At 44.3% G+C, this 27,847-nt stretch overlaps 2 protein-coding genes across 18 annotated transcripts in view; one reads left to right on the forward strand and one right to left on the reverse strand.

The window, feature by feature from the left end:
* Positions 1-4,533, forward strand: part of FGFR1 (fibroblast growth factor receptor 1) — a 50,282-nt gene extending 45,749 nt beyond the window's left edge. For all 9 annotated transcript variants that reach the window (XM_027070647.2, XM_027070652.2, XM_053216583.1 and 6 more), the window contains 8 exons: positions 184-305; positions 766-876; positions 1,370-1,560; positions 2,219-2,341; positions 2,567-2,637; positions 2,945-3,082; positions 3,261-3,366; positions 3,477-4,533. In XM_027070647.2, the coding sequence (XP_026926448.1) occupies positions 184-305; positions 766-876; positions 1,370-1,560; positions 2,219-2,341; positions 2,567-2,637; positions 2,945-3,082; positions 3,261-3,366; positions 3,477-3,653 (1,039 nt within the window). In that variant the 3' untranslated portion in view covers positions 3,654-4,533. The remainder of the gene's footprint in view (positions 1-183; positions 306-765; positions 877-1,369; positions 1,561-2,218; positions 2,342-2,566; positions 2,638-2,944; positions 3,083-3,260; positions 3,367-3,476) is intronic.
* Positions 4,534-7,388: 2,855 nt separating this feature from the next.
* Positions 7,389-25,914, reverse strand: LETM2 (leucine zipper and EF-hand containing transmembrane protein 2). Of its 9 annotated transcripts, none has more exons than XM_015076070.3 (11): positions 25,843-25,914; positions 24,336-24,416; positions 22,085-22,538; positions 21,333-21,476; positions 17,316-17,453; positions 16,467-16,667; positions 15,238-15,357; positions 12,305-12,418; positions 9,888-9,980; positions 9,467-9,568; positions 7,389-8,703 (listed from the first exon to the last, which is right to left on the reverse strand). In XM_015076070.3, exons 2-11 carry the CDS (start codon positions 24,380-24,382, stop codon positions 8,653-8,655), a joined length of 1,464 nt encoding a protein of 487 aa, XP_014931556.1. In that variant the 5' UTR covers positions 24,383-24,416; positions 25,843-25,914; the 3' UTR covers positions 7,389-8,652. The 9 variants fall into 9 exon arrangements, with proteins under 9 accessions (XP_014931556.1, XP_014931557.1, XP_014931555.1 ...); XM_015076071.3 differs by having other exon boundaries at positions 25,382-25,904; XM_015076069.3 differs by lacking the exon at positions 25,843-25,914 and adding an exon at positions 24,897-25,351.
* Between the last annotated feature and the right edge of the window lie 1,933 nt (positions 25,915-27,847).

Consider the following 27,847-nt stretch of genomic DNA (forward strand, 5'->3'; position numbering starts at 1 on the left):
TTCTAACTTCAACTTCTGAGGAAGTTCCCTGCTTGGAGTGAAGGTATACCAGATGCCTCCAGAAATCATAGTTGACACTTCTGTTCTCAGTCGAGTGGAATATGGACAGGTGGAAAGGGGGTGCCCTCTCAAGGCCTGAACTTTACCGGTCCTGACTCACACCACCCTTTGTTTTCCTAAAAGGCTGGTTTTAGGCAAACCCCTGGGAGAGGGCTGCTTTGGGCAGGTGGTGTTGGCAGAGGCCATCGGGCTGGACAAGGACAAACCTAACCGTGTGACCAAAGTGGCTGTGAAGATGTTGAAGTGTAAGTGATGTTTCTGTCCTTGCAAAAACAATCCCTTCCTTTTCCGAGCAAACTGTTACCTCGGACCAAATAGAACACACTCTCTGGTGCTCTTTCACCGTCCACACTGGCTGCACTGCCTGCTTGGCGTCTCCTGGGAGTGGAGGGGCATTCCGTACCCCGAGATTGCCATGATCTCACTTTGTTCCTCGGTGTCAGTCTGGGTGGTGGCCAGGTGTTTATTCTAGATCTCGCTGCCGGCTGGTTTTTCTTATCATATCCTCCGTCCCACTTGTTAGCACATACTGCCAACAAACGCTCTCAGAAGAGGGAAGGGAAAATAGATTTGGGTGTGAAACAGGGAGGAGAGAAGGACAGGGACTCCTCGAGCATACACCTCATCCCCTCTCCCTTAGCTTTCCTCCTCTTGTCCTCCTTCCCACATAAATGAGTCTCATGCCCTTCTGGTTTATGTGTAAAGCGGACGCAACAGAGAAAGACCTGTCAGACCTGATCTCAGAAATGGAGATGATGAAGATGATCGGGAAGCACAAGAACATCATCAACCTGCTGGGGGCCTGCACGCAGGACGGTAGGCGCTAAGCCAGGCCGGCTCTCCCACCCCAGCCAGGAACCCGGGCCTCCCACGGATAACAGTGTCTGTCGGGGAGGAGATCACGAGCTGGGGGTATCAGTGAGCAGGCATCTCAGCTACACTGAGGGAACAGGGTCCAGCTTAGCAGCAGTTGGGAGTTACCTCTCGGGGGCTGGGCTTGTGCCTGTTGGTGCTCATCTGAGAACAGTGTGTGGATAGAACCAGGTGAGTCCTTGTGGTCTCAGTTAGGGCTCTTACCTCCCTCCCCCAACCCAGCTTGGCTCAGGAACTTCCTAGTGTATGCTAGGAAGAACCACTTCCCTAGCTTTCTTTGGGTAGTGGACTGAATTTCCCAGGCTCCCTAGAGGTGCAGTTAGGGTTGGAGGACAGACACGTGGTGTGCAGTTGGGGGTGGGGTTTCCTCAGGGTGGAGCTGACCCAGAGCACCTGCCTGCCCACCCTGATGGCCTGTCCATCCCCGTGCTCCCAGGTCCTTTGTACGTCATCGTGGAGTATGCCTCCAAAGGCAACCTACGGGAATACCTGCAGGCCCGGCGGCCCCCGGGGCTGGAGTACTGTTATAACCCCAGCCACAACCCAGAGGAGCAGCTCTCTTCCAAGGACCTGGTCTCCTGTGCCTATCAGGTGGCCCGAGGCATGGAGTATCTCGCCTCCAAGAAGGTGTGGCACCTGAAGGTTCCCCTGGGCGAAGTTGGGGTGGGAACAGAGCCCTCCTTGCACTCCAGTTGATGACTTTTAATCCTCTGGTGGGGTCGTAGATGTCTGCAGCACCGCTTCCCTGTGCTGTCTGCGGCTCTCAGGGACGTCGGCAGGAGAGCCTGGTGGCCTTCTGGTCGGACGGGATAAAGTTCTGATCTGTGCACACTGCCCCTCTTCTGTGCAGCTACTTACGTATCTCCAAATGTAGAGTAAGAATGGGGAGTCCTATGTTGTGGGTAAAATGAAGTCGTTCGTGACAGTGTTAACTGCAGTTCTAGTGCTTGGTAAACGGATGCTTTGTTTGAGAGCACACACCTACACAGACTGGACAGAAGCATCCAGGTTCCGCCTTTCCGGGTGCGAAGGAGACCCGTGAGGAGGGTTTGCTCAAGTGACTGAGAGTCCTGGAGCCGGAGGTGTTCGAATGGTTGACTTTGAAGTGGAGCAGAGGGACCTCCTAACAGTGAACTAGAATGGTCAGGGGAAGTGGTGTGGCAGGAGAAGGCCTGTAAAGGCACCTGGGCCACCTGCCTGCTGCAGCGTCACAGCTGGGCCAGAGGCTGACCGACAGCTGGGCACTGTCAGCCCCTCACCCGCATCCCACCTCATCTCTGCACAGTGCATACACCGAGACCTGGCCGCCAGGAACGTCCTGGTGACAGAGGACAACGTGATGAAGATCGCAGACTTCGGGCTCGCTCGGGACATCCACCACATCGACTACTATAAAAAGACAACCAATGTAAGTGCTGAGGACGGAACTGGGCGCTGGTCCTCGGCCCAGGCCTCTGCCCTGTTAGGCTTCCTCCTACTTACATCTCCTGGCTGTGACCCAGCGCAGGCAGCCCTGCTTGAGAGGCAGTGTGCTGGGATGAGCCGAGCGTGTGTCCCGTCCTGTGTGTGCCCCTGCTGGTCCCCACGCTGCCCTGTCCTGGGCCACCCCCAACCTCCCTTGTGCTGCTTGCAGGGCCGGCTGCCTGTGAAGTGGATGGCGCCCGAGGCCTTGTTTGACCGGATCTACACCCACCAGAGTGACGTGTGAGTTTGAAAGAAGCGATTGCCGGGGATATTTGGTATAGAGCATGCCCCTCTGGATGGGGGGTGGGGGGGGGGTCCTCTTTCCATCTCAGAACGAAGGAAACATTGTATGTGTGCACCTACTCTGTTCACTCAGTAGAGGTTGAAAGGCCAGTCTGTTCTCCAGCACTGTCCTTGGCGTCCCCCTGAAGAGTTTGTGCTCCGGGAGGGTGGGTTCAGGATGACGTGCTGGTGGAGAGATGGAGAGGGTTCTAGGCTGCCCGAGTTCTGTGCCCGTAAGACCCAGTGGCTCTGTGCTCACCCACAGCTGGTCTTTTGGGGTGCTCCTGTGGGAAATCTTCACTCTGGGAGGCTCCCCGTATCCTGGCGTGCCTGTGGAGGAGCTTTTCAAGCTGCTGAAGGAGGGTCATCGAATGGACAAGCCCAGTAACTGCACCAATGAGCTGTAAGCATGGGAAGACACTTGAGGTCCTGAGCCAGGCCCTGGGGACGAAGGGGAGAAGAAAGGGGCTTAGGTAGATCAAGTAGCCCTTCCTGGTCGTTCCTCCCATGGCCCCTCGCTGTGAGCTCTTTAATCTGTCTGCATATGTCCTTCCTCCCCTGACTCAACAATCCTGTCCCAGATACATGATGATGCGGGATTGCTGGCATGCAGTACCCTCTCAGAGACCTACCTTCAAGCAGCTGGTGGAAGACCTGGACCGCATTGTGGCCTTGACCTCCAACCAGGTGAGGCAGTCCTATCCTAGACCTTCAGCCACCATCAACTAGGTGCATCTCTGTGAATGAACACTACCACAGGGAGGAGAGTGCCGGATCTTTTGTGTCTCCTTTCACAGGAGTATCTGGACCTGTCAATGCCCCTGGACCAATACTCTCCCAGCTTTCCCGACACCCGAAGCTCTACCTGCTCCTCAGGGGAGGATTCCGTCTTCTCTCATGAGCCGTTGCCTGAGGAGCCCTGTCTGCCCCGACACCCAGCCCAGCTTGCCAATGGCGGACTCAAACGGCGCTGACTAGCACCCCAGTTCCCATCCCCGAACTCCATCGTCAGCTGTAACCCTCACCCACCCCTCCCTGCGGGACTCACTGCCTTCCCCTCTGCCCCTTTCCTGCTGGCAGGAGCTGGCTGCCTACCTGAGGCCTTCACCCCATGGAGTTCACCTCTCTTCCTCCTCCTCGCAACCTGCTTGTGAGAGAGAGGAGCAGAGAGGCAGGTACTTGCTCATGGCCACTTCGTTCCCTCCCAGATGTTGGACCAAGACCCTCCCCACCACCTGGCACTGCCTGGAGGGCTGGGGAGTGGGAGATGAGCAGGCGTGCAGGCGAGAGCTGACTGAGCTTTCCCATGTTGGTTTTGTCTGCTTCGAATAACCCGTAAGCCTGAGTTCCGGTGGCGGGGGCCTCATCCTCATGGCCACCGCGGTAGTGAGGGGAGGTCCGTGCTCCGGGCCTCGGCTGAAGGCAGCCTCTGCTCCAGATAGATGGTGCCAGTGGCCTATTAATTCCGATACTAATTCGCTTTGCTGACCAAATACCTGGTACCAGAGGATGGGGAGGCAAAGGCTGGGAGCAGTGTCGTGGCCCTGGGGCCCAGCCCCAAACTGGGGGCTTTGTACATAGCTATGAAGAAAACACAAAGTGTATAAATCTGAGTATATATTTACATGTCTTTTTAAAAGGGTCGTTACCAGAGATTTACCCATTGGGTAAGATGCTCCTGGTGGCTGGGAGGCATCAGTTGCTATATATTAAAAACAAAGAAAAAAGAAAAAAAAGGAAAATGTTTTTAAAAAGGTCATATATTTTTTGCTACTTTTGCTGTTTTATTTTTTTAAATTATGTTCTAAACCTATTTTCAGTTTAGGTCCCTCAATAAAAATTGCTGCTGCTTCATTTTTATATGGGCTGTGTGACGAGGGAAAGAATGTCAGCTGAAAAGGAGTGAGCCTAATGGGGCCCTGGGGCTGTGTCTGTGCAGAGGGCGCCACAGGTTCCCTGCAGTTCCCTCCTAAATCTCTTCCCCTCGGGTCCTGCACCGAGACCTCCGCCACAAACCTCCTACCCCTCCAATGCTTTTGGAAAGGCATCGATGTGTGTGTAATGGGCAGGAACCTCCCATCAGTGCACCAGAGGTGCTGGGCCCGGAGCCAAGGCCCCACCGCCCTCAACCACAGATCGTTTCCTCAGAGGAAACTGATGGGGTTGGTGGGGTTGGAGGGTCAGAGGAGGAGCTGGGGGCCTCCCTGGGAAATAGCCAAGAGGTAGACCTAAGTGATTAAGAGGAGAGCTAAGGATTACTCCACCAAGGGCCTGCAGAAACTCAAACCCAGATATACATCTACCCCTTTATGTGGGTGTGGTTTTGTCTGTGCTTCTATGTGGGGGAAAGCTTGTCACCTAAGATCAGCTTTACATTCGGGTCCCTTGCTTCATGTTTCCTGGCTTACTGTGTTCATGGCGGTCCCCCACATCGTGCTTCCTGTGTCTGTGACCGACTTCATGTGTTGGAACTACCACAGATCTTGGCTTCCTATAGTTCTTCCTGTACAAACTCCACCCCATCCCCCAGGAAAGGGAAAAAATTCTTTGAATGTTTGGATTTTGGCTGCTTGGAAATTTGCTCTCTCTGCCACCTGCTGGTTATTGCTGCGTTCCACGCGTGGATCCCTGCTCCTCGGAACGTTAGCACTCAACCTGCTACCACTCGGCCTCTATACCCAAAGCTTACTCTTTGCTGGATTATTGCTAAATACAAAAAGAAGGTTCGATTCACTTTCATTTCTGCAGGGCAAATGGGATTGCTGCTTTAAGTCTCCTTTCTAAGCTAGCTATGGTTTGGCAGCTGCGGTGTTGGCCACTGTTGTGTAAAGTTCTCTCTTATCCTTGTGTCTCTCTGTAAATATGCGTCTGTCAACATGTTACAGTTTGTGTTTATGCTTAAAGAAGGCGTAATTTGGTGCAAAGAGCCAGGAAATGAATTTCTGATCTTAAAACCATTTGCATTGAGACCTTAGAGTGGTGTCTTTCCTTGTAAAGTACAGATAATTTCTGCCTTGGCCCTCCCTCGAAGCAGTGTTATGTAGTGGATGGAGGACCTGTGAAGAGCTTCAGATGCCTTTGGGAAAGGTACCAGAGAAAGAGAAGGCACTGTTATGATAACCGTGATGTCCTTGCTGTTACTACTCAAAATCACCCACAGATTTCCCCAGAGACTGAGCTAGCTGTCAAATAAAAGATAGTAAAATTGACCGGAGAGAAAATGAAGTGGCCATTTTACTTAGATAACCAGATTGGGTCTCCTGAGGAAAGGAATCCAGTTTATCTAATGAAGACGTCGTGCTGTCGAGGCACTGAATCTCTGGTTTCCTGAGGGTTAAAAGATTAGGGCCTGGGACCACCACAGCATTCATCAATACTGCCTTTCCACCTTTTCTAATTGCCACAGACTGAGGGTCGTCAGTCCCTCGGTACCACTAATGTACGATATCGATCTCAAGTAAGAAAGATGGAACCTCAGGAAGCAAGAAATCTGTCTCGAGGACCGTGAAGCCGCTGTGACTATCGGCTGCCACTGGGAGGAGCCAGCAGGCCAAACTCTCAGTCGACATTCACATTCGGCAGCCAACCTGCTTTGAAGTTCCCTTAGTCTGACCTCACCTACGGTGAACTGGTGGTGACTGGGAAATCTTTAGCCTCGGTTTTAGCATTACAAAGCATTTATTTGATGTCACCAACATGACTGGTATTGTAACAACTCAAGTCCTGGCACGAGTGCAGGTCCTAAAAGTCAAGTACCACCAGCACCTCTCTCCCTGTTGTAGCAAAATCCTCTATGTGGGAGACACAGGCCGAAGCCGACCTCACCACCGAGGTTTGGTTTTAAAAACTGCCTGAAATCGTCCCCAGTGAGATGATGAGCACCGGCGCAGCTGAGGCAGCTGCCTCTGCAGGGAAGAATGGAGAGCAGGAAAGCGGGCTTTGTAGCAAGCAGCCTGGCATAGCCTTCCATTCCCTCGGTCGATGAGAGACGGAAGGTGAGCAAGAACCCAGCTGTTCTGGAAGACTCGGTCTGGGGCAAGTTCTCATTAGATTGGCACCTAACATATTCAGGGCCATGTATACCGCTCTGCCTCCCAGATGCTTGGATTGGAGCACAAGTGACACATTTAATGAACATGCTGCCAACTACAGATTTGCCCCTTGTTGCTCAAGGAGAGCTGGGGTCGGTGGTGTGTTGGAGCTGATCGTGCACACCTCTAACTCTTCTTCAGTGACCGCCTGTTGGCAGCTTGAAATCGAGCGCTACAAATCAGGGCACCCCCTCACACCCAGCCAGAGCTGGTTGTTAATCGTTTACCAGAACAACACCAGCTCGGTTTCAGCACGGGGATAGATGTAACAATCACATAGAGCCTGACAGCCAAGAGTGCTGTGTGATGCTGAGCCCAAAGAAACATCCTTGACTTCTCTGAGCCACTATCCTAAGAACGGGAAGAGGGCTGTATCAGGTGTCTCAGATGCCTAGATGTAGGAAAAAAATGGGTGAGGGCCAGCTGGGGCCAGAACTGCCCAGGGGCCCCTTGACCTAACCAATCCCACTCTGCTTACAGGGAAAGCCAGAAAGAACCGGAGAACAGCCAACAGTATTTATGAATCATTCAGCTTAAACAGGATTGAACAAGTTGACTAGCTAGGCCCTTTCCCACCTTTAACACTTGAATGTGAGCTAATTCAAACAAACGCCCATCATTTTAAAAATGGGAAAGTTTATTGTGAATCACCTTACTGGGCCAACAGCAAAATCCATGGAACCTGCATAGTAGGGATTCGTCATTTAGCAGGCTGTGGTGGGGCTTTTCCTCTGGGGGAGAGGAGGCTTAAAAAGCATTGTAAGGTACAGATCTTTGCTGTGAAGTGCTGATGACAGTCCTCACTTAAGTGATCCCAGAGAGAGAGATTTGAGTTTTACTTGGTTTAACTGACTTCCACTTAACCGCTTTCAATTTCACAGCAAGCAAAGAAAACTAATTTCATCACCCCCGGGCCAAAGTATCTTTTCTTTCTAAGCATTCCCCAAGGGAAGAAAGCTGTTGGGTCAGCTGCATGGCAATCTATTATGTTAAGGTTGTTTGTTTTTTGTTTTTTTTTTCCTCAGTATTAATAATCGTGAACACACCAAACATAAATATCTGAACATAATACTTGTTACTGGGTAGCACAGGGATTATATCAAACTTTAACAACCCCTATGACCAACAAATAGTCTTGTTTGTAGAAGACAGACTAGAAAAACATACACCCAGCACAGACAAATGGTTAAGTCTTAAACCCTTAATTAGGTTTCCTGGCAAAATGGTGGCTAATGAAAGCCACATGTGCTGGAATAGTGGCAGCCTCCCAGATTCCTGGAGCCTCTGCAGGCCCCAGAGGGGGACGTCTCAGAACAGCCAAGCAGCAGCCAAGCCTTTTGGACTGCCAGTCTGCTTAACTCCCCATTTTCTTCTCCGAAGAGCTTTTTCTTCTTTATATCCAGAAAGACTTTACCGGCGAGTACATCCATCCCATTTCATAAGGTGCTCTGTTTCCAGGGCACTATTCATACTGATGGATCACTGGAAAAGTGAGGTGGTCTTACAATGGTTTTGGAGTTTCCAAGTTCTCACTCAAGCTATCTAAGGTGCCAAGCTGATTCCATTATGCGAAAACTTTCCTTCCGTAGAGGACACGCACACAAATACGAAGCTGTTCAAAAATAACATGGGGAGGGGGCTTTACACAAAGTTTAGTGGGATGACATAATGGTACAGAGGAAGTTGGCTTTGCAATTATATTTCTAAACGGTCTGAACTTGGTCTCACTGCTGACATCATCTGGATGGTTACAAGGCCCCAAGGACGAAATGGCTGATCTCTTCTCAAACCAGACACAGATCGTCTTAGCTGGGCGGCCCGTTATGGATGCCACTGTGGAGGGCAGGGAGCTGGAGAGAGTGAGCTTCATCCTCAGTAGTCCTTATGCTCCTTTTGAACTAGCCTTGCTGTTCTGGGATTTGACCTGGAGTGTCTAGGTATAAAACATAAGGACTTTAGGCACTGGTCACAGTCAGATGTGTGAGCTCTTCAGGAGTCCCTCTTGTATTTTCTTAAATAATGACAGACCATAAAGTCAGATCCAAGGTTATAATTTACCTTGATAATAAAAATTTAAAAATTTTAAAGGGGGAGCCCTGCAAGCAAGGCCCCTGGATGTTCACCCCCAGATGTCTGCATGTTCGCTGGCTCTCTTCTTTGGTGGTCAGGAGCCAGTGGAGACAGTCACCGTCCAACTTTCCCATGAACCCCCCCCCTCCCCACTTACTTGTGTCATGCTTCTGCTCTTGCCCCAAATTCTTTCACCCAAATGGGAGAAATGGATAGTAAGTAATTTCTTATTTACATGCATTTCTCCTAAGATTTAAATTGCTTTCCTGCTAGTATTTCCTGACATCTGAAGCCTGTGTGAGATACACAACATATGGGAACTATTTCCATCTGGCACAAAAGAAAATAAGAATCTGCCTATATTGTAATTAGCTTCTAGACTTAACATGTTTAGTCCTGATCCACGATTGCATTGGTTGATAAGGTGTTTTGTTTTGTTTTGTTTCGCTTTTCGATAACGAGTTTTAAAAATGTTAGTGGTTATAAAATGACTAAAGTTCAGCCTACAACTTCCTGTTTGGAGGACAGGAAGAACTGTGCAGTGTTTTGCAATAGTTACAATTCTAGATTCTCCCTGCCCTTAAAAATAGCCAGAGACAAAAGGCTTTCTTTTTTCAGACACTTACAGCTTCTTTAGCAGAAGGGATGAGTCCTTTCGGTAATGAAACAGGTGAAGATGGCAATATGGACGATGAGGTAACTGGGGGCAGTTGTATACATTCCTCATCCTTAAACATCAGAACTGAGAGTTAGGTTACGGGTTTAAAACAAAATGTGTACTAGATCTATAGTCACACTGCCATGACTGCCAGGAACTTGTAACAATGACATATTTTGGCACAGGATTCAAGAGGCTACATTTGGAACCTAATTGCATATAGCCAAATGTTGACCTTTCTTACAAATAGATCTGTTAGTACAATAAATATTCCTTATTTAAAGAACACCACTGTATTCAAATACAGTTTCATTGAGGGATTTAAAAATATATGTTAACTTGTTCTCATTTTTAAAGCTAATTAATCAAGTGAAAAGTAATTGTCCAACCTTAGTTCCCTTCAGCGGAGGTGCTACATCCAGCAGGTTCTCTTTAGATTCAGGAGAAGTAGCTGGTTCCACAGGAATATCCATCTTTGGAGACTAGGAAGAGAGATATTTTATATAAACATAAGCTTTCTGTTATTCCTGAAACTCAGAAACACTTCATAGTGCTTTCTAGCACAACTTGCTTTCCACTAAATCCCTGGCTTCTTCCAACTATACCCTTTGTGAGAACATATGAAATATGTCCCTGAAATAGCAACTTAGTATTATTATCTTTGATTTCTGAGCACCCTATATACAAAAGTTGCACCCTAAGGAGATCCTAGTATTAAAAATCCTCAGTCATTGAGACACCTGGCTGGCTCAGTTGGTGGAGTGTGTGACTGACTCTTGGTCTGAGCGTTGTGAGTTTGAATCCCACGCTGGGTGTAGAAATTACTTAAAAAGTAAAATCTGAAAAAAAAAATCCCCATTTATGAACAAGCTCCTGATTTGTCAATTCTGATCCTGTTCTCACTCAACAACAATCATTCATCAGCTTTTTTTTTTTTTAATGTTTGTTTATTTTTGAGAGAGAGTGGGTAGGGGAGGGACAGAGAGAGAGGGAGACAGAGAATCAATCCCAAGCAGGCTCCGCCCTGAGCCAAACAGGGGGCTTGAACCCACAAATCTTGAGAGTAACCTGAACCGAAACTAAGAGTAGGACGCTCATCTGACAGAGCCACTCAGGCGCCCCTCATCAGCTTCTAATAGCATTGATATAACTTAGTCAAAATTGACATCTTTATCATTTTGGTGTCTAATAGTAAGTGATAAATTTGTCTGAATTATTAAAATGGTAGGTGCTGCTTAAGAGAAGCTCCTGCAACATGAGGAAAATGTAAGGGATGGTATTTTAGAATAGCTGGCTAACTTACTTTCAAGAATTATATTAATTAGATTTGAAAAGTAAATATGTCACTGCTCTTTGGAAATAAGTAATTTCTTTGTGCACTTTGGAGGGAAAAAAGCTACATATATCCTAAATTATAGTATACTTAACTTGATGTCTCTAAAGTCTTTACAGAACCTAGCATGCTACTTATTCTCATTTTGTATATATGGAAAATAGACGTTTAAAGACGTGGATTTAAAAAAAAAAACTAATAAAATGCCTAGGAGCTTGTCATTTTGTCCTTGATTTCTAGGTTTTTCTCAAACATTCTAGAAAGCAGCATCTGGATAAAGGGCTTATGCCCCTCTAGAATAATTCTGGAAATACAAATTTAGCTCTGAGATATTACACTATTCCAAGATTTCCTTGCTCCTGAGAACAGTCTAAGAATGACAAATTTGTTCTGTCTTAATGACCAAAGATAGAGTAAGAATCAGGTAGGCTGCCTTTTAGAACATGGTCTGGGTTCCAAAATTGCTCCTACTCTCCCCAGGGTCCTTCCCAGACAAAGCCCAAATCTGATTAGTCTCTGGAAATATGGAAAGGAAAAGCAAGGTGGTGTTCCCTGAAGTACATTTTTCATGCTGGAATTCATCTAATATCCCTTGGCTTGTCCGAGGAATCACTAGCTTAACTAAATTAAAAATGATTGGTCCCCAATCCAGAGTACTTCACTAAACCACATGTGCAGCGTCTTCTGTAATGGTCTCTCCTTTCTTACCCATGTAGGTTCTGACTTAGACGTGAAGCCACAAAGTAGAGAAGTGAGAGTCCCTTTCTTTTTTTTAAAGAAAGAGATCGCGAGTGGGAGAGAGGGGCAGAGGGAGAGAAGCTTAAGCAGGCTCCACACTCAGTGCAGAGCCTGATGTAGGGCTCAATCCCACAACCACGGGATCATGACCTGAGCCAAAATCAAGAGTCAACGCTCAACCAACTGAGCCACCCAAGTGCCCCGAGAGGTCCTTTCTGATCAGAGCAAGATGCTCTAGTGATTGGGCCCATCCTGGGTTTTTCAGTAAAATACCAGGAGGGGAAAAAAAACCTGCTGAATTAAAGGCAACAAAAAATGATTAAGGAAACGAGTTGAAGGAAAACAAATAGTTTACATTCTAGATTGGCCATTCACTGCTTAAAAATTAATAGGAATCTGGACAAATAGACACGAAAGAACAGGGACTATTTAGTTTCAAAACAAAGTGGTGAAAACAGTCTGCTGCTGAAGACAAGATAGCTAAAGAGAAAGAATAAATGGGATTCCTAAATCAAGCTGGGATTAAAAAAAAAAAAAGTAATAGCTCTAGAGCTGGAGCTAGTTTTAATGATTTTAATTTTTTAAAGAATTCTAAAATGATTTTAAAGCCAGTTGGACCAAATTCCAAAAGATATTCCAAAAGAAAGGTCTACCCTAACTGCAAGAGGAAATAAGACATTTATGGAGAGGCCCCAGTAACAGAAATCCCGAAACTCCATAAACCCAGGTACTCACCTCCCCACTTAGTGGTATCTCGATTGGCTTTGGCTTCACATCTATCAGGTAGAAGGTTCGGGACAGGAGCAACAGAGAAGGAGGGACATTCTCCTTCAGGTGGAGGTCCTGCCACTGGAGAACGGGAGGAGGATAAAACACGATCAAATCGCAGAATGTTAGAACTGGACATGACCCACAGTCATCTACTGCTTCCCTGGTTTTACAGCTTCCCCAGCCACACCCTGGTAAACAACGGCACAAGGATAATGCTCGTCTCCGGGCTTCTGAGCCAGTAGTTGTGCTGTGCAACCCCCTCACACCAGTGGGATCAGAGTGAGAGAGGGGGTGTTCCATTAAACTTTCAACCCAATTGTGGATCAAAGCAGCTCAGTATCTTTTCTTAGCCACAAAGCAGATAATGTGAAAGAAAAAATAAGACTCATGCATAACCAAGGAAATAAACTTTAAAATGAAAATGAGACGTAATTTTCAAGAACCAAATTGGTCAAGCTTAAATATTAGAGCGATCATACATGACCAGAGACAAAATTCAAAAAGTAAAATGTAATCAGTAACAATAAGCCTGCCTTCTACTCCTACCCTTTGCTACCTTGTTTCCCACCCTAGAAACAACCAGTGTTACCAGTTGTCCTGTGAATATACAAACATAATTTATAGGTGTTTCATCTTTACATAAAGTATGATATATATACACTGTTCTGCCCTTTGCTTTTTTTTCCACTAAAATATCTTGGAGATTGATTCATATCAGTAGTTAATAGAGCTGCCTCTTTCTTTTTAAACATCTATTAAGTGTTCTATTGTTGCATGGAAATGCCACAATTTGATTATTTTCCTATTAATAAACTTTAGGCTGTTTCCAATCTTTTGCTATTATAAATGGTGCTGCAATGGATAATCTTATTGATACATCATACTGCACAAGTGAAATTTCTAGGTCAAAGTAAATGCATTTTTAAATTTTGAAAGATTATGTGGAGGTTTTTCTCAGCAATGCATGAGCACCCCTCTCCCCAACCCTCAACAACACAGTGTGTCATCAGACTGATCTTTGCCCACGTGAAGGGGATATCTCGTAGTTGTAATTTATCTTATTATGAAGCTAAGATGTTTCATCTGATTATCATTTTTAGATTTTCCTTTCTATAAAGTGTCTGCCTGTATCCTAACACAGGAATTTTTACTTTTATTTTTTTAATTTTTTTTTAATGTTTGTTTATTTTTGAGAGAGAGACAGAGTGTGAGCAAGGGAGAGGCAGAGAGAGAGGGAGACACAGAATCCAAAACAGGCTCCGGGCTCTGGACTGTCAGCACAGAGCCCAACGTGGGGCTCGAACCCATGAACCATGAGATCATGAGCTGAGCCAGAGTCGGACGCTTAACCAACTGAGCCACCCAGGCGCCCTGTGACACAGGAATTTTTATTTTTTTATTTTTTTCAACGTTTTTTATTTATTTTTGGGACAGAGAGAGACAGAGCATGAACGGGGGAGGGGCAGAGAGAGAGGGAGACACAGAATCGGAAACAGGCTCCAGGCTCCGAGCCATCCGCCCAGAGCCTGACGCGGGGCTCGACCTCACGGACCGCGAGATCGTGACCTGGCTGAAGTCGGACGTTTAACCGACTGTGCCACCCAGGCGCCCCAAGGAATTTTTAAATAATACATAGTGCTGGATGTCATATTGTTGGATTAGTATCCTCACTTCTTGTGGTAAAAATGATACACCCTCAAGAAAGCTATTTGACAGTATGAACTCACCCAATACTCTATGTTCAAGAAATAAATGATTTTAAGAAACTTTCTCTACAGTATGTTCACCTTCCAGCCAGAGCAGGTCCGACATGTAAGAGGAAAGAGCTACCTGACCTGGTTTCGAAGCCACAACAGCGACTCCCATTCCAAAACACTCCGTGTACACTTGATAGCACTTCTTACAGTTATGAGAGTTTTAACAGGAGCTGCCCCTTTGTTCGAAAACATTGATGCTCTTAGTTAAAATATGTTGTCTGAGGGAAACTATGAAACATCTGCTGCCAAAGTCAAGGCTTTACATTGGCTTGAGGCATTAACTGGAAAAGTGGTCCCAGGTGAGCCACCGGGCAAGGTTTAGAACTCCGGGTGGATTCACACATGACAGGCCTTGGATTAGAGATTTTGCCCAAACCCGTTAAATAGCTGAAGTATGCAAAACTCTAAGGTGGCCCCAAGATTCCCCGTCCCCAGTGCACCCACACCTCCTTCCAGTTATTCAAGCATGAATGTAGGTGCTGCCAGGAGGAGTTTGCAGATATAATTAGGGTCCCAAGTCAGTAGGCCTTAAAGTAGGAAGTTATCTAACTAGGTCTCGCCTAATCACGTGAGATCTCTAAATGTGGAGCTAGAGGTCAAAAAGGGGAAGTCTGAGATGAGAAGCCTACAGGGGTCTGGCTAGTGAGAAGCTTTGCACTTCTGACAGACAGAACTTGTAAGCTAACAAACAGGTGCTGTTTTCAGCAACTAAGTTTGTGGTAGTTTCTTAGCAGCAACAGAAAACTAACAGAGTACCCTGTCTCCATCAAAAAAGTAAATCTAGCTTCTGGGGTGCCTGGGGGCTCAGTCAGTTAAGCATCTGACTTCAACTCAGGCCATGATCTCATGGTTCATGAGTTCGAGCCCCACATCAGGCTCTCCGCACTGAGTGTGGAGACTGCTTGGGATTCTCTCTCTCCCTCTCTCTCTTTGCTCTTTCCCCACTTGCACTGTCTCTCAAAATAAATAAATAAACTTAAAAACAAAATAAATCTAGCTGCTTCAGTGTCCCACTGCTCAATTACATGAGGCAAACTAAGGTAAGATGGCTCGCCTGAGAAGTCGACATTGCAAAGTGAGGTCTGCAAATCGCAGGGAAGAGAGTTCTAGTGAAAGTGGCCCGGGAGAGCCGCTACTTGCCTCTGTGAGCTGCTGTCTCAGTTGCTCCTCAGTGAGACCCAGGGATCTCATTCCTCGGGCCCTGCAGGCAGCCTGCAGTTCTGACACGCTCAAAGCACTCACCCCTTCTTTGGCAATTATCTGAAAGAAACGTAAGCAGTGGTACTGGATCTTTCCATCCCAATCTTACCAAACGCCTAAATTCCAACAGATCAGGGGAAACACTACATCTCTCACACCTTGTCCTCTGCACTGACTAAAGGCGCAGCAGTTGGAAATGAAGGGAATCCTGCCAACAGGTATTAATAGTATCAGAGTCCCATAACTCCTCCCCAACACTCTCATCCAAGTAATTCTTTCCCCTCTTGGTTTGCATTTTGGCTGGTTGTGACATCTCTTCCCCTTTGTGGCAGCTTTAGGCTTCATCAGAAAATATTCCACTTGAAAAGTTTTCAGTGTTACCATTTGCTGCGTGTCCCAGTATCACTCTCCCCCCAACCCCGCCCCCACTGGGGCACAGCCCTACCTCTGGTCCACAAAACTCTCTCAATATCTAACAGTTTCTGCTTGTTGTGCCCCAAAACTACGGTACTTCTGGGACCGGTATTGTTTATTCCAAAGTTCTGGAAGCAACAGCTGAAATCTAAATGAGGCCAAAGGGATGGTACTTTCTCAGTTCTGGGAATCTTGCTCCCTCAGGCAGAATGCTTTCCTTAAAGCAGCTGATTCTGACTCAAAAAACATTCTTTCCATTTTTTAAGGAGCCTAATTAGTAGTTACAATGCCTTTTCCTCCATAAGATGTCCAGGCTCTGCTTCCCCTCTCTGCATTATAACTTGTCACCCCTTCTTATCAGGCCAACTCACCGGGCAGAATATTTACTCTGGCATCAGCTCTGAGGAAGGGGAGCTGAGGTGTGGGGGTAGAGCACTGGCCTTAGCAATGGAAGACTCTCAGGAATCTCCTGGGCTGCTGCTCCTTCCCAGCAGGTCCTAACTACTTTAGATTACTAAATTACTAACTGCTTGTGAGGGCCTTCTCCAGAAAGTGCGTCAGAGTAAGACAAACAACTCCTAAAATGAGTAATCACAGTTCACGTTGCCATGGTAATGATTGTTTAAACCATTCAATGGTTTGCCAGAACCAGTCCCGGAGAAGATCTAAGAGAAGATATTGCACTTTATCACAAAGCCACCCTAAGGGATCTCCCATGCCTTGCTGATTCCCTATGGCTATAGTTAAGCTCTTACTTCATCATCTGCTTTGATAGACTTCAGTTTCATCAGAAGTTGAAAGCGAAGCAAATTGTTGGTTCCAAAGGGCTGCAGTTCTAGTAGTTTGCAGAGGGCGACCAGCTGAGGTCGGTCTAGGTGTTCCAGGGTCAGCTGATCCTCAAACAGTTTGGAAAAGCGAACTATCTCCTTTGTACTGGGCTTGTGGCCTGTCTGAACCTAGGCAATGAGACAAAGAGGTTCATTAAAATTATTTTTTTGTTAACGTTTTATTTATTTTTGAGACAGTGAGAGACAGAGCATGAACAGGGAAGGGCCAGAGAGAGGGAGACACAGAATCTGAAACAGGCTCCAGGCTCTGAGCTGTCAGCACAGATCCCAACGCGGGGCTCGAACTCATGGACCGCGAGATCATGACCTGAGCCGAAGTCGGCTGCTCAACCGACTGAGCCACCCAGGTGCCCCTAAAATGTATTTCTTACTTAATTTAACCTTCCCTGTAGACTATTTGAAAGACACATCAAGGCATTCACAGACTCTATCTTATGTCTGGAAATCGGCCCTGTGATACAAAAAGGAGAAATCTGTCCAAGTCAGTCTAAGTCAACTGAAAAATCAGGAGTAGTTCACAAGTCTGACTCTAGATCTACGGTTCTTTCCATGAAGTTATCAACGTCTTCAACACATGACTGCTTTGAAATGGGTTTTTCTGCAAATCTCTAAATGTTTGCGGTATTGTATCTGTATAACTAAGGTATCTGCAAAGTCAGAGACCATGAACAATTTGGAAGCTCCATGATGATATGAAGTTTTCATATAACTGCCAGCCTGGAAGTTGTTGTCTGGTATTACAAAAGAGACTGACACCTGTTTGACGTAGGATGAGAACTGTGTAGAGGCGTCTCCCAACTTGGCCCTGTTCCTCCTTGCCATTTCGGTAATTGTTTCTTGAAGAAATTTTGCTAGTTCCAACTTTGCAGCCATTTTCTTTTTCTGTTTTTCTTCCTTAATAATAGAAGAGGAGGAAGTTAATCATTCATGATTGCAACTTCATAAATAAAGATGATAAAAAAATAACCACCACCTTGTTATTGTTCATCCCTACTTCATGTGTTAGTATTATTTTCAGACCTAATTAAATGGGTTTTGTGAGAAGCAGAATAAAAACTAGCCTCTGTTTGCAACTTGACTCCTTAATCTTACCTTTTATTTGTTACTAACACAATGATCATAAATATTTGATAGATCCAGATTGTCCCCTCAATGGCAGCCTTTGTCATTATTTAGAATGAGATCTTATCTCTTAGCCTGGTACAACCAAACCATCTAGTTGGACCAACCTCCGGTCTCAGTGGTCCCAGATTTTGCATGAGCCAGAAAGTAACTGGGAAAGAAACTGGGAAAGTAACTCTATGCTACTGTAGCACGTAGTTTCATACAAAACAGATACAATTAACTATAATACACTGACGTAAGTGTTACAACAGATGTGAACAAAGCACTACACAAAAAAGAATTACATGTACATTCCTTTGTTGTTTTTTTTTTTAAGTAAGCTCTACTCCCAGGGTGGGCCTTGAACTCCAAGATCCTATGATCTACTGACTGAGCCAGCCCCTAAATGTACACTCTTAAGACTCGATGTTGACCAGTATTTCTAAATCCTCATTCACTATCAGAAATGCAGTGTGGTAGCATTTTCAGAATAACCATAGTCAGGACTCAGGGGGATGGAGAGAAAGAGAAATCTTTGTCTATTTTTTAAGTTGTCCAAGAGATTCTAATGATCAGCCAATCATAACAATCACTGATTTTTAGAAAGATTTGAAGAGACGCAACCAAAAAAAAAAAAAAAAAAAAAAGAAAGAAAAGAAAAATCACACAATGGCAATGGCAATACCATCATGAGATCCATCCATCCATCTATTCATTTATTTACTGAGCATCTACCCTGTGCTAGGTGCTGGGGATAAAACAAGCAAAAACAGAGAAGAATTCCTGCCCTCATGGAACTTCTAGTCCAATGGGAAAGACAAACATTAGTGACTAATGATAATCCAAAATTTCCATAAATTAATGTAAAAGTGTAACAAATAAGTATGATGAGAGTGAATGGGTGCTCTAATCTGATGTAAATAGTGTCCTGCCTCCCATAACCTGCTTCCCTCCACCATCACCTACTCTGTCTGTCTGTCTCATCCATCTCCATGAAAAGAAAGAAAGAAAAAGGTGCTTTCTAAAACTCTGGCCATGATGTGTGTATATGTATGTTTGGGGAACGAGAAGTGTTGAGGAAAGAGGAATGTTTAGATAAATCACTTCCTCTCTGCCCCCATCTTCCTGCACGCACAAATACATTCCTTGGAATCTCAAGATATTAATTCTAGGTCCTGATTACTTTAAACGTAAGTAAACTAAACCACTACCAGTCAGTTAAATATTGAAGCTTGATTCTACCCCCTAACACCTATCTCAAATGTATCTTCAAGTTTTTATTCCTAATACCACTTTCATAATTTAATCCTCTCACTCCTGTGCTACTGTTACGGTATTCCAGATGATTTCCCTCCCTTGGCTCTGCCCTCTTCAATCCTTCCAGCTAGCAAAACTATTTTTCTAAGGTACAGATCTAATCATGTTACTCACCCTCTGCGTAAATTTACCTTCCATCATTCACCATGGTCAAAGGCAAACTCTAAATTCCTTAGGGTGGTAGACGCTTTCCAACCTGACCCAACACATCACTTTTGTCTCATCTTCCACCATGGATCTCCTTGTATTCCCTACTCAAACCACAAAGAAGCACTCAGTGTCTCAGATTCTGTCATACTCTTTTATACAATTAAGCCATTGTAAGTGCTACTCTTTCTATCCAGAAAGCCTTTCAAATGCTGCAGCAAAATTCTACCACTTTTCTAGTCTCAGTCGCCTAGCTATCTCTTCTATGAGACATTTCCCAATCCCATTTAAAAGTTGTCCTTTTCAGGAGTGTCTGGGTGGCTCGTTGGTTAGGTGTCCTACTCTTGATTTGGGCTCAGGTCATGATCCCACGGTTTGTGGGATTGAGCCCCACATTGGGCTCCGTGCTGACAACATGAAGCTTGCTTGGGATTCTCTCTTTCCCTCTCTCTCTGCATGCCCCACCACCCTTCCCCCCACTGCATACACACTCTCTGTCTCTCTCAAAAGAAATAAACATTTAAAAACAAATACATAAAAGTTGTCCTTTTTGTCCTCTTGTAATGTGTTCATGCCTTTGTACCTCTGTGTAGTAAGAGTGGCACAGCATGGAAAGAATGAAGGGGACACCCCAGTGGCCATCCAATGAGGATCCCTCTTCTCCAGGACGAGTCTTAAGCACTAAAGTGTCTGTCTGGCTAAACCTACTATTCAACTAGTCCCTGCAATAGCAGTTGATTTTTGTTTTCTTTTTTTTTTAATAGTTAAAAAGTTACGATTCAATGGGATCACATTGTCAACAAATGATGCTAGAAAAACTTGGTATCCACACGCCAAAAAAAAAAAAAAAAAAAAAAAAAAGTCTTAACACTGATGTTCCACCTCTCACCAAAATTAACTCAAAACAGATTATAGACTTACATTTAAAACTCAAAATTATAAAACATCCGGAAGAAAACACAGGAGGGGCACCTGGCTGGCTCAGTCAGTAGAGCAATGCGACTCTTGATCGCAGGGTCGTGAGTCAAGCCCCATGCTGGGTGTGAAGCCTACTTAAAATAAAATGTAAAAAATTAAAAAAAAAAAAAAAACATGAGAAAACCTAGGTGACCTAGAGTTTGGCAATGAGTTTTTAGATACAACACCAAAAGCATGAGCCAAGAAAAAAATCTATCGATAAGTTGTACTCTATTAAAATGAAAAACTTTAGCTCTGTGAAAGCCAGTTAAGAGAATGGACAAGCTATAGGCTGGGAGAATATATTTGCAAAACACATATCTGATAGAGGACTTGTATCCAAATATACTAAGAACTCCTAAAACTCAACAATAAGAAAATGAACAACTCCATTAAAAAGTTGGCAAAAGACAGATACCTCCCCAAAGAAGATATACAGGTAGCAAATAAGCATATGAAAATAAGCATGTGTTCAATATTACACCTCATCAGAGAATTGCAAACTAAAATAACAATGAGATATCACTTTACACCTATTAGAATAGCTAATATTCACAGCAGTGACAACACAATGCTGATGAAGACAAAGAGCTATGGGAACTCTCGTTGCTGGTGAAAATAAAAAAACGGTATCACTACCTGGGGAGACAGTTATTTTTTTTTCCAAAACGAAACAGTCTTACCATGTACGATCCAGCAATTGCTTTTCAATGTACTTAGGAACCCAAATGAGTTGAAACCTTATGCTCGTACAAAAACCTGCACACAGACATTTATTTATGGCAGCTTTATTTATAATTGCCAAAAACTGGAAACAACCACGATATGTTTCAACAGGTGAATTCAACAACCTGTGGTACATTCACACAGTGAAATATTATACACTGATAGAAATGAGCCATGAAAGGAGTGCACACTGTATGATTCCAACTATCTGATATTCTGGAAAAGGCAAAACTATAGAGACAGTGAAAAGATCAGTGGTGCAATTTTCAAAACCCAAGAACTGTACATTACAAAGAGTAAAGCCTAATGTAAAGTATGAAATTTAACTAATAATAATATCTAGATATTGGTTCTTCAGTTATAACAAACATACCACACAAATGCAAGATGTTAATATAGGAGAAATGGGAGGTGGTACCTGGGGACCCTTCACATTTTCTGCTCAATTTTTCTATAAATGTGAAAACTGCTCTAAAGAATAAAGTCTATTAATTTTTTTTAATTTAAAAAAATCCTACATACCTTTTTGGATTCACTTTCAAAAGTTGATGGCAACATCTCTGGGAAGAATTTCAGAAATGCTGGTAATAAGAATTCCATGAAGGGTACAATGAGGAACACCATAAATGGAACCAGGCGGAAGAAATCAGCACAAGTTCTCAAGAGCTAAAGAATTAAATGCATATGCGGTATTAATTATTTTAGGGCATGTCCAAAAAAAAAAGAAACCAAAAAAGCCTGCCTTGGTTCTTAAAGTGTTAAAAACGCTCAACAGATTTTCTCTGTTTATAAAATGGAAAGGTAGAGTTTTCCTCTTTACCACAGCTCTGAAGTAATATCTATGGGACACCTTCAAGGAAATCTATGACAACCAAAACATGTTACTGGCATCTCTTAGCTTTCATCTAAGTTAGAGGCCTGTACTTTAATAATACAGTATCTGTTAAAAACTGATTTTTGAAATGCATATACAGAATATATCAACAGTAGTTTCTACTTCGGGTGCACAGATCAAACCTGAAGTTTCTCCACTCTGTGGGGAGATCAGAAAATACAATTATAATCATCTTATAGGCAAATAAGAATCTTGCCTAAAGTTGGAGGGTCAGTCAGTTTCAGACAAATAAACTCAATCAGAAACTCTGGTTCTCACCATCAGTTACTACTCCTACTTTGGGATTTTTAGGATGAACTTTACGTCGAGTTTAAAACTTGGTTCCCCAATACTTCACTTTAATTTTACATTTTCTTTCTCAAGTATGATGCTTGCCTACCCTTCGTCTCTCTCGTCTGGTCAGCACCTGTCCATGCAATAGCCTCCAAACCATCCGGGCAGCAACTTTGGTGTCAATCCAAAGTAAATAAAATCCATTGTAATAATATTTAAGTTCACCCATAATTTTTTGTCTATAAGATTGCTTTTCTTCTTTAATCTTCATGCCAGTTCCTTTCGTGGGCTCAGGGTTTGTCACCTGTGGCTTTTTTGGGGTTTGCTCCGGCTGAGGTTTACCAGGGACGTCTTGTAGCCAGCAAGTTGATGTGTGTAGCTTTTGTATTATTCTAGTTCGTAAGTGCAGTACTTTACTGCCTGACTGATTAGGACAGGAATACTTCTTGCTTTCATAGTCCTTCACATATGTTTTCTTTAAATGGGAATCTGGCAAGTGAAGAAATGCAAATGATGGGGAGTAAGAAGAGCTGGTGAGATGGACAAAATGGCTAGGGAATCTGGAATAAAAAGCAACATCCTCTGAGTTGAGCACATACTAGGACAAACTCAAAAATTAAAGAAATAGACATTTTCTCTGGTTAAAATAAAACAACAGTTTTTAAGGTTGTATTTTAAAAGCACATGATAGTCATTAACGAATGAAATATAACTTTTTACCCCAGTTGAAGAACAAGGTACTTTACGGTTGAATGATATACTCTAGAAGAAATACTAGTAAGTTAATTCCTAAAAATAACTGGTATATTACAAGTTAGAAACCCCACAACTATTAATTTAAAAATTAATAATGGCAGGGGCGCCTGGGTGGCTCAGTCGGTTAAGCCTCCAACTTCAGCTCAGATCATGATGTCATGGGTTTGTGAGTTCAAGCCCCGCGTTGGGCTCTGTGCTGAAAGCTCAGAACCTGGAGACTGCTTCAGATTCTGTGTCTCCCTCTCTCTCTCTGACCCTCCCCTGCTCGTACTCTATCTCTCTCTCAAAAATAAACATTAAAAATAATAATAATAATAAATAAATAAATAAAATACAAATCTAATAGCAAATATTTTTCCATCACGGTGTGTGTTTGAAAGTGTTGCCTTTATCTACTCTCATGAAACAGGTGGAACGTTTGTGTCTTCGGTTACTCTGCTGACAATAAGAATATTGTTTGAGGGGTGCCTGGGTGGCTCAGTCAGTTAAGCATCTGACTCTTGATTTAGGCTCAGGTCATCTCAAGGTTTGTGAGTTTGAGCCCTGCATCAGGCTCTGTGCTAACATAGTGGAGCCTGCTGGGGATTCTTTTTCTCCCTCTCTCTCTGCCCCTCTCCTGCCCGCTCACTTGCTTTCTCTCAAAAAAAAAAAAAAAAAAAAGTAAGATTGCTTGAACAAAACTCTTCATGGCCTCCGTGGGTATTAACCAATCACATAATACTGCTTTGTCTGTGTAGTGCCCATGGACTCCCTCAAATGAGAGACATTTACAGCTGAAATGCCCTTCACCTAAGATTCTTCAAGAATGTTAGGTAAGAATTAGAATTGGGCACCCCATCCATAGATTTCTATATCGTAGTTTTACAATAGCTCATAATCTTCAGTTAAATTAGCACATTAGATTGTTTGAAAATAAAAATTCGACCCATCTAGGCAAAGAAAGTTCCTGGCAAGGACAGTTCTTCTGGCAAAGAGATGGCTTTTCCATTCTTGTGGACTGTTTTTGAAGCATGCCAAGATAAAACACATTTTGAAGGGCCAAAAGGCAAAATGTGCAATGTATCAGGCACAAAGTTCTCAGTGAATATACTTTGGAATAGTAAGTGGTAACAGATCCTACTATGGCAGTTATGCGGCCTAGGACTGGTTTGTTTGCCAGCCACTGTACTCATTTTTATATCTAAGGGCGGCATGTAACATTTATTGATTATGGAGGTGTCACTCTAAAACCATGATGTCTTCTGTCTTACCTGTGCCATACATCTACAGAATTACTCAGGCTGAGTTCTAAGGCATATAGAAAATTCAGGGTAGGTTTAAATACCATAAAATATGAGCTTCCTAAAAACCAGGATAGTTAAAGGCAACAAAACTTTACTTTTTTAAAAGGTTTTATTTTTAAGTAACCTCTACACCCACGTGGGGCTTGAACTCACAACCCTGAGATCAAGAGTCCAACACTCTTCCCACTGAGCCAGCTGGGTGCCCCCAGCAAAGCTTTAATTTGTTGTGTAACCAGCCATTCCTTTCACATATATCTTTTTCATCTAGAAGAAAATTCATATGAATTTGGCAGGGGAAGGGGGGATTCCACAGCTTACCTTATTCGGGCAATAGCTAAGATTGTATTATAACTGTAGAAAGCCATATTTATATTTGTCTCAACTAGTCAACATAGGAACCTAGACAGAAGGAGTAAGTACACGATTTAGTATTTTAAAAACACATCAATTATAAAGATATCAGGATTTAAGTGTTTACTATTGCAAGGGTAGAAAATTTGCACATTCCATTCAAGGCATAAAATCTCTCTCAAGTTCATGAATGTTTTCTCAGCCCTGGATCTGGAAATGGTACTTTGAGATCCCAACAAACAGAAGTAAGTTCTAGTATAACGGTGCTCCTGATGGCGATATGGTCTTCAAAGACTTCTATTTGTGGTCAGTAACACCTAGTAACCCACCAGAATGATTGCCAGGTTATTAAAGAAGCTAAGCAATACACACTTATTTGTAGTCTAAGAATACAGGTAGAATGAAGTAAATATCCTGAATTTGTTTCACTTAGCTTTTCCCCCATACTTGGCCAAGCTGCCCCAAACTTTAAAGACTGAAAGTACTCACTAAACACTCGTAGCAGTGAAGAGATAACATGGTACCTACTAATAATTCAAGTGGAGGTAAATCGGTTTCCTGTGTTGGTGGTTCTCCAGAGTCCAAACTGAGCTTTGCACCTTTAAATAAGCTTTATCAAAACCCTTTTCCATCCTGGGGCGCTTTTCAGCCAAGGGCAGCAAGGTGCTTTAGTAATATCCCTTAGCGTCAACTCTGCCTTCCTGCAGCTGGAAAAGGCCTAGACCAGGGTGTTCTCCTGGACGGAAACCTCAACCACAGAGCTGACATTTTGAACAGGAGTTCAAATAATCCTTCGGAACATCTAAAAACATCTAAACCCAGGCTAAGGGCGGGTGGTCTCCTGCTGGAGGGATGCCACACCCGATCCGGCGGTTAGCCTGCTCTCTGGCCCCCGGGCGCTCCCGCCCGGAGCTGTGGGCAACCACTTCCTAGGCGGGGACTGCCGGGAGCCCCGCCTGCGCCATCGCGCCGCCCACGCCCACACGCCGAGGGCCCCGGGCTCCCCGGGTTACCTTTGCTTCAGGCCCTTGACGACACAGGGGCGAAACGCGCTCTCGGCTTTTGTGCACGTAGTGTGTTGGAGGATTGTGTTTGTGGTAGCGGGGTCCCGGGGGGGGGGGGGGTGGTTCTTTGTGTTTGGGTGCGGGGATGATGCGGGTACGGGGGCGACAACCTTGTAGGCGATCCAGGTTTATGGAAGGAAGCCGAGGAGAAGCCGGGCGCGGGGTACGGAAGAGAAAAGAGGAAGCGAAGCACCGAGGGAGGGGGAATGGAGGTTGAGCTCCAAAGTTGGGGGGCGGGCAGGGGCACGAGGTCAAGGGCTGAGGAGAGTGCTGAGGGGAACTGGAAGCTGTCGGGAAAACTGGACGCTGATGGGAAGAGCAGGATGCGGCGGGACCGGGCTCCGGAGGGAAAAAAAAGCAGGCGAAGTCCTCCGAATAATAGCTGGAGGACTTGGCCCGCCCACCCCTACCTCCTTGGGCCGGCTCCCCGGAACGGCTGCCTCAGTCCTCCAGTCCCTTCCCAGTCTCCCCTCCCCCAGCTCCCCATCTAGAAGGGCCCCGGGCCAAGTCTCTATGGCTCCACCTCTTTCCTCACCCGTTACGTCGCTCTGAGTGACGACACCACCCACCAATAAGCGCTCGGGTTACGGGGAGGGAGGGCGTCCTTCGCTGTGGCAGCCCTGGAGGCAGCGAAGGTCCAGCTGCCACCAGCTAAATGACCTTTCTATTGGGCTCAGTTTAAGAAGAGGCTGTACTGCGGGAGGGGGCAAGACTGACGTTTTTCGCCCGTCCACACTCTGAGCTGTGGGCTAACCCTCATTGAAGGCTAAAGAACCTCTTACCCTACCGATGACGTAATATGCCCGATAGTCGCCATGGTAACCATCTTAAAGTCACGAATTACAGCACTTTGATGTACTCCCCCACCCCCACCCCTCCGAATCAGCAACTGCCGGGGTTGGGGTGGCGCCGAGAGCTAGGCGGAGAGGGAGTGGCAGAAAGGGCGGGAATGGTTAGGAAAACATCCCTTTCCTTTCTCCGAGGCCTAAGAGTGGAATGCTGTGAAATCTTCATATGGAAATATGAATTCCACTAAAGTAATTTGCTTTATAAATCCGTTCTTAACAGATATTGTTTATGATAGTAGTTTTTGTAGAAATGTCAAATAGCATTTAAGATGTATATTATAGTAGCCGTACAGTGACGTAGGCACTACAGGTTTGGGGCACTTCAATTCCTAGGTTGGGTAACTGAGCCATCTTGGAAAAGTGAAAGATGCAGAAATATTCTCGCTCTCTTGTTATTTCTACTCATCCATTTCCTGTGGCTCTAGAAGAAAAACAGCATTTTTAGTGGCTCTACTTGGACTAACACCAGACAACAAGGAATCGCTTTCACACGGATAATACTTCTCTTAACATGTGAGCTGACCACAGACCCTAGTCATCTGGGCTGCACATTTGTAAGAATGAAAGATGGCGGGTATTGAATTTCAGTTATTATTATTATTTTTTTAATGTAGACTGCATTTAATCCACAAAGCATTTTTCAGCTAATAACCAGTTAGATCAACCATATTAAATAAGCAAAACTTTTCAGTTTGGCCACGAGAGGGCCCTTTGTGCATGTCTGATGCCCGAGTTTCCACATAAAGGTTTCACTTCACGTTCTGTGTTTACTAGAATTAACAAAATCTACAAAGCTTTGGTCTCTTCACCTTTCCTTTCCTGAAAATTCCCGATGGCAAATGTTGAGCTCTAAAAGGCTAGGTAGTTATAATTTTCAAATTAATTCCATAAATTAATCACTGCACTATCATAAACATGTACTTTTCTGGAACAGATCATAAAGATGCAAAAATATTCCTTTCAGTTCCCTGGGAGACATTTTATACCGGGAAATATTCTTATTCATGCATTGTATTCACTTACAACCAGGCACAGTGAAAATCATTAAGTATTCATAAACCAGATGAACGATTCCAAGCTCAGTATTGGAAAGATGAGCTAGATTTTCTACCACAGCCATATGTCAGCAATCCTATTCTAAAAAGGGAAGGGTTAAGAACCTTCCTATTGAAATCTGTTTGTTCAAACCAATGTTTGCCTTCTGCTCTCAGGCCTGGCAATTTTTTGACTTTCATGATTAAGTGATTTATCATGTTAGGAGTTTTTGGATATAATCTTTGGAAGAGAAACAAAAAATTTTTTTCTCCATAACTGTGTGGCCCTGCGAATTGTGTTTGATTGCTGTCTTCAAATGAACTGTTTGCTCATTTTGTATGGAGAAGAGAAAGCATGATCTGAACCTCAGAAGATGTTAGATGCTAAAAATGTAAATTATTAATTTTAACGGCCGTTTCTCTAAATATGACTCAAGATCCAATATTATTAACAATATATTTTCTAATGTTTTGCAGGAAGAGATTATACATCTACTTGACATAACTAATTTCATTTATTTATTTTTTATTTA

Source organism: Acinonyx jubatus, chromosome B1 (genome assembly GCF_027475565.1).
Source record: "Acinonyx jubatus isolate Ajub_Pintada_27869175 chromosome B1, VMU_Ajub_asm_v1.0, whole genome shotgun sequence".
In the NCBI taxonomy this organism is placed as follows: domain Eukaryota; kingdom Metazoa; phylum Chordata; class Mammalia; order Carnivora; family Felidae; genus Acinonyx; species Acinonyx jubatus.